This window comes from Bombina bombina, chromosome 4 (genome assembly GCF_027579735.1).
Source record: "Bombina bombina isolate aBomBom1 chromosome 4, aBomBom1.pri, whole genome shotgun sequence".
Taxonomy (NCBI): domain Eukaryota; kingdom Metazoa; phylum Chordata; class Amphibia; order Anura; family Bombinatoridae; genus Bombina; species Bombina bombina.
The window spans coordinates 966,905,379-966,912,028 of NC_069502.1; the positions used below are offsets into that span (position 1 = coordinate 966,905,379).

Here is a 6,650-nt window from a genome sequence, read left to right on the forward strand (position 1 = left end):
TCATGAAAACAGCTAAAAATAGGAAAGTATAGTGCCACAATAGCCAGTACTGTGGGGTGTTTAGATGATATGTTCTATTCTTGCTGTTTAAAGATAATAACCGGCGGATTATTAAAGATTCCTCTGGAGCCCACAGAAAATGTGTCCTATCCAGAACACAGCTCGGACACGCCCCTGTCAGGTTATTTTTAGCCTGGTGCTGCATCCCCTCTAGGCCACGGGTCATCAACCTTTCGGACCTAAGGGACCACTAAACTCACAATTTTGAATCCTGTGGACCACTAACATGATTTTTTTTAAAAGTTACTGTCACGGATACTGGGCTGCAAGGGTTAAACCCATACCCCCTACAACCTCACCCCTGTTGCTGCTTAGCAGTTTTGGGCTCCTCAGAGCAATCACGATTCCCCAGACCTTCTATTCCTGGTTGTTTTGTATTTGGACTGTCGTCTTGGAGGAGCTGGTCACGGACCGCCACTTTCCCCTTCGGCTGGCCGGGCCCCTGGAACTACCGGTCGGCCGCATCCTCCAGGATTACCGGTGCCCTTTGACCCAGGTCGCTCCAGTGGCCCTTTGTCCCAGAGCTCCGCTATTCTGGGGTTTGCTGCCTCTCAGGGTGGCCCAGAGGTGGGGTGATTGCCGGAAGGGAGCTCCCTTGGTAACTGGGGGTTCCGGTTCCCCCTATAACCCCTATTCTCCCTGGACTTCCAGGTGAACGTTTTAAAACAGCATAAATCCGGTCCCTAGCCACGGATCACGTTGCTTTTTGGACTGTAGATTCTGGGGACCGAGAGCTTTAAAATGACAACCTGGAAGTGCCGCCACTCCCCCGGGATCACCCAGAAAACTGTCACCCCTGGGTACTGGGAATCTGTGGGACCATGGCTGCTATGGCCGGCGCCAGCCTATCTGGAGGGGCGGGAATGGCGGGAAAACTGTGGCATTGTCTCCTGTTTTTATCAAGATGAGTGTGTGTATAAAATATGTGCGTTTGTCCCAATAAACTCTGTTCTATTTTCACCTGAATGCTAGTCTGTCTAGTCATTTGGGTGGGCTCCTGCTACAATCACTTTTCTAGGCTACATAGCCGCTTGTTCCAGGGAGAGGAAGGATCCCCTTTGGCGGAGCTACCCAGTCGGGGTAGCCGGGGTATCGGTCACAGGTACAAACCTGTATAATGTATATACACACAAACACATATACTGTACATAACTAGTATAACCATAGATAAGTTTACATTATGTATATATTTACAAATTTTTAAGAATTATTTTCTGGAATTAACTAACTAAATGACAGAACTGAGAGAATACTTCCAAATGACAGATGAAGGCGAGTGCCAACTTTTGAGCTGGAAACAGAGAGGTAGAAAGTGGGAAAAAAAGAATTATGTTTAAAAGGTCCACAAGACTTCCAAGTCACCTCCCCAGTTAGGAATTATTCAAAACTACTTGTGATCATGGACAGACATCGGAGTCATAAATTAATTTTATATCAGAAAGCTTTCAATATGGATGTGAGCTAACCACGACTGATGTTACTGGCAATTACTATAATACTGGTGAGATATGGCTGATCTGCTGGATGGCAATTACCGGAATTCAGGTGGAACGGCTTTGTGCACGGGAAAATTATTAGAATGAAAAATAATTAATATTTAATTTAAAAAAAAGGAAGATGGAGGGGAGGAAGACAAACTGATATAAGTCCATCTGAAGGAATTAGGAAAACTTCTACAAAGAGACAGGTAAAGGGAAGAAAATAAATTAAATATGAGCAAAACAAATTTAAGATTTTCTTTTTTTATATACTTTAATTCCACTATTTCAAGCCAAGACTATACCAACCTCTGCTGGCTTTAGAATGGAAGCATCTTTCTCTGAGCAGCACGCTGGGCGGGAGGAGTTAAAAATACAATCTAGCTGCCCAAGTTGCGCAGTACTACGCAACGTGCGTAGGGAGATTGTAATTTAAGTCCTCCTCCGTCTGTTTTCACTGATGTCCAGCCAGGCAATGTAGGGAGTTGCAGCACGTATGGGGTGACACCATCAGAGGAGATTAATTTTTGCTTGATGGTGTCAAGGACCACCAACATCTTATCGTGGACCACCAGTGACGATTGGCGACCGCTGCTCTAGGCAATACAATAATCATGTGAGAAGAAAGTTAAAAAAGGTGATTAGAGAAACACAAAAACCTAAAATAAGAGGTTATTCAATTAAAGTGAAGGTAAACTTTGGTGAATGAAAGCCCGTTTTTTAAAAATACTATTAAAAACAGGTGCATTTTCATTCATCAAAGTTTACAAATCAGCCGTTTTGATTAAAAACTTACCTTTGTTTTTTTTCACAGCCAGAGCAGCTTCCCCCTCCTGGAAATCCTCTCTTCACACGTCAGCAATGACTAATCCGGCTTCCTCCAATCACAGCATGGCCTCAGGCAATAACCACCCTGGGGGGAAAGCTGTGATTGGAGGAAGCCGGATTAGTCATTGCTGACGTCTGAAGAGAGGATTTCCAGGAGGGGAAAGCTGCTGTAGCTGTAAAAAGAAACAAAGGTCAATTTTTTAATCAAAACGGCTGCTTTGTAAACTTTGATGAATGAAAGTGCCCCTGTTTTTGATAGTATTTTAAAAAAATGGGCTTTCATTCACCAAAATTTACCTTCACTTTAATTCAAAAAGGAAAAGTGTATATTACATCAAAAAGAGACTGCTTGCGGTATTATTTTTTTTATTATTATTATTTTTTTTAAACTCTAGCATTTTCAAAAAGGGGAGGCACTTTAGAGACTTCACAAGTTGCTTGATGGATAGCTGGAAATGTGTCCATCAGAGTGTCATGTCTTAGCAGTTTTTGGCTCAAAAGGAGAAGTAATATAAATGTAACAAAGCTAGGCATTTCAGCCTGTATACTGGCCTTCTCCAAGTTTAAAACATCCAAAAAGAGTAGAGTTAGCTTAGCGAGAGGTCTCTGCTTGGTCTAGTGCTTCCAATCTATTTTTTAAAATGATTGATGTAATAAATAGACACTTTTCCCTTTTTAAATTATTTGAATAAACTTTGTTTTTAGGATTTTGTGCATGTGTAATCCATTTTTTTCCCCTTTCTTCTCCAACACTTATACAGACTTTCTAACTCTCCCTGAAGTTCAGGGAGTCTCCCTAATTGTAATAGCGGCTCCCTGATGCCAGCAAATGGAATGCAATCTCCCTGAAACTCCAAGTACCATGATCCAATGTGCTCCAAATCCGGAAAAAATGTTTCTTTAAGGAATGCCTTTAGTTGCTGGGACGTTATAGAACCCTCAAAGCATGCATCAGTAACAAAAAAGCCCCCACTGATTTTAATAAAATAAAACACCAATACTACCTTATTTACTGCACATAATTAAACTTTGTATTCTAAAATATTTAAGCACACTCAATCAAAATTAAACTTTCATTATTCAGATAGAGCATGCAATTTTAAACAACTTTCCAATTTACTTCCATTAACAAAATGTGTACAGTCTTTTTATATTTAAACTTTTTGAGTCACCAGCTTCTACTGAGCACGTGCAAGAATAAGTGTGGTATGCGTTTGTGAATGGCTGACGGCTTTCACATGGTACGTGTATGCGTTTGTGAATGGCTGATGGCTGTCACATGGTACAGGGGGAGTGGAAAAAGACATAACTTTTAAAATTGTCAGAAAAAAAAATGTACTACTCATTTGAAGTTCAGACTATGCTATTGCATTGTCTTGTTATCTTGCATTTGTTGATTTTGCAAATCTACTGTGTTGACTGGTTCTTTAAGCATTCTACAAGTGTACGATCACTGGAAAATAGGTTTGTTGTATGTGGTTGTGCAATAAAGCTACTTTTTTAATGTGCCTTTAGTGGGAAGCTACTTTAAAGTGAAGGTAAAGTTACCTTCATCTCTATCCGGAATAATATGCTTTCCTCAAAATAAATATGAGTTTAATTCATCAATTTTTTTAATTATGAGTGTAAAAAAAGTTATGCCCTTTTTTACTCACTGTTTGATGGTCTGCAAATTCAACCCGATTTTTTTTTTTTTTCCTGTGTGGATCACGTTGTTATGTTAGCCTATTAAAAATCTGGCCGTTAGGCGGCCGTCAAACAACGTCATTCGCCTCCTTTAATATATGCGCATGCGCTATATTTTTTCTTTACTCATGTTTGACTCCATGCGCGCTCCAGATTCGCGCATGCGTACTGTTATCTTGAAAAAATAAGAAGAACTAGGCTTCCTACAGACAATACGGCTACAAGCGGTGAGGAAATTACTTTTACCCGGTTTCATCTGGCGGCTCAGCTGATTCCAAGCAGGTACACAAAGAAAATGTTCGCCAGATAAAGGATATATTAAAACTCAGTCTTTATTAGCATCTTTAAAATTCAACAGTCTTTGGAGTACTGCAACAGAGTAAAGAAATCAGGCTATGACTACGGCTGTTTAAGCCGAAACACTTAACCCGTTCTGTGCTACGCCTGTGTGATTTCTTTACTCTGTTGCAGTACTACAAAGACTGTGCAATTTTAAAGATGCTAATAAAGACTGAGTTTTAATATATCCTTTATCTGGCTAACATTTTCTTTGTGTACCTGCCTGGAATCAGCTGAGCCGCCCGATGAAACCAGTATCCTGCAATGTGATTGGATCAGGATCCGTTGCCGCATTGACTAGAGATTGGCCAAGACGGACAAACACCCCCAAAAAGAGGAGGAGTAGAGTTTCCAGCTCCACAGGGACGTCAGCCTCGTAGAGAAGTGTGGTAAGGGGGCACATTGCTAGTGGAGCTGGTTTGAACTGTTTGTTTTAAGTAATTTAATTTGCACAATTCAGAAGGGGTTTGCCGGTTAGCGCATGCGCGGTGGAGAGGGATGTCGTGAACGCGCTTTAGAGAGATGTATAGAGCGGGTGGGACCGCTCTATACGTCAAAGATCAGAAAAGCAGGAAATAGGGTTTGGGAGGAGTCAATAATAGAAACGGTAGGGAATTATAAATCTTTATATTTTGCAAAATATAAATTATATAGAGAAAAGAAGTTAGCGATTAACTTATCTAAGGATTAACAAATGCTTCAATGTGTTCCAACTCTGAAAACTTTACCTTCACTTTAATGATAAGTCTCGATCTTATTTAGGGTTTTAAGGTGTCCAATATATAACTGGGAAACTGGGAGGGGGGTGGCGCAGTAGCGGGTGAAGCCACCTCCCTGAAATTAGCTTTGGCAGGTTGGGATGTCTGCTTATATAAGGCAATGGAAATGTTCTTACAAACCAGTGAGCTACACATCTCTAATTTATTAGCATTCTAAATGAGAATACTAACTGTGCACTCTTGCCATTACAGAACCATAAGACCCAGTAGTATTTCCCTGTGTGTCACCTAATAAAGCTTTTACAAGTCCCAGGCAAGACCTGACACTCACCAGTCATGTTGCGCTCATAAGCTGCAGTTATTGAGGGTTAATAATGCAAAGTGTACAAGATATGTCATTTTTGCACAAGAATGTCCCTTTAATATATTTATCAGCACATGTAAAAGAACTTTGAGAAAAATGCATTCCTATAATTAGATATGCACCACATATATAGTTACGTCGGATTAAATATATCAACCTCTTTTTTTATCATTTTGTCATTTTAACTTGATGAACACGTATGGTATTCTTTTTGTATCATCTCCATTTCACCATTTTAAAAAATATTTAATAAATCATCAGAATATTTTTTAAGTTTTCACCAGCATTTCAAAATGAATCAAAGATATCATGCTAATCTGTAAATTGTCAGATGTGTCACAAACCATAAGTGCTGAGAAGCACTCATATACATCTGCAGTCCCTAAATTAAATGTAACACAAGAGACAGTTACCTAAGATTGCACTGCAACCATAAAGCCAAAATAACATGAACAAATTACTTTTTTATTATAAATCAGTTCAGATTAGTACTTTGATTTTACCATTCATAGATAATAAGAATACAAACTTTAACAGAATTAACTGTTTCCTTAATAGTTTTATGTCTGCTATGGATACTCTTACCTTATCCAGCCTTTTTTTTGTCCAACCATACCACAGACAAGACTCAACATTCCCACCACCATTCCCAGGCACAATGACAGCTTTCTCAGGACAAAGCAAGTGTGATAGAGCAGACATTGTTAAAACTCATGTACAGGAAATATGTAGGCTCAGGGCTGTTGATCTAGGTGCATCATGGGAATTGTAGTTCTTCCTGTGCAACAGTGACACCCTTTGCTCAGTTTGCAACAGTGCATTGCAGATTAGTATTTGCTGAATTCAGTTTCTAGTTTCTTTCTAATGGTTGTGAGAGTTAAAGGGACATTCAACACTTAGTGTAACAGGTTTTTATATAGTAAATTAAGAAACGGAGGTCCGCCTACACTATACCCCTCCTCCCTTGCCGCCTTGCTTCTGTCCTAATCAGCGGCGCTAACTACTCTAATACCCGGTCAATATGGATGCCGAACTCCCCCCACTAATACGTAGCTGCCTTCTTCTTAAACTGATAAGCAAATCAGAATCCAGTCCTCGGACTGAAATTGCACGCGTGTAGGCGGACCTCCGTTTCTTAATTTACTATATTAAAACCTGTTACATTAAGTGTTGAAT

The 6,650-nt window shown here is 39.9% G+C and overlaps 1 protein-coding gene across 1 annotated transcript in view; it reads right to left on the reverse strand.

The window, feature by feature from the left end:
- RBBP9 (RB binding protein 9, serine hydrolase) overlaps positions 1 to 6,225 on the reverse strand; it is a 55,033-nt gene extending 48,808 nt beyond the window's left edge. Inside the window, exon 1 of the mRNA XM_053709303.1 lies at positions 6,060 to 6,225. Coding sequence (XP_053565278.1) covers positions 6,060 to 6,176 — 117 coding nt within the window. The 5' untranslated portion in view covers positions 6,177 to 6,225. The remainder of the gene's footprint in view (positions 1 to 6,059) is intronic.
- Between the last annotated feature and the right edge of the window lie 425 nt (positions 6,226 to 6,650).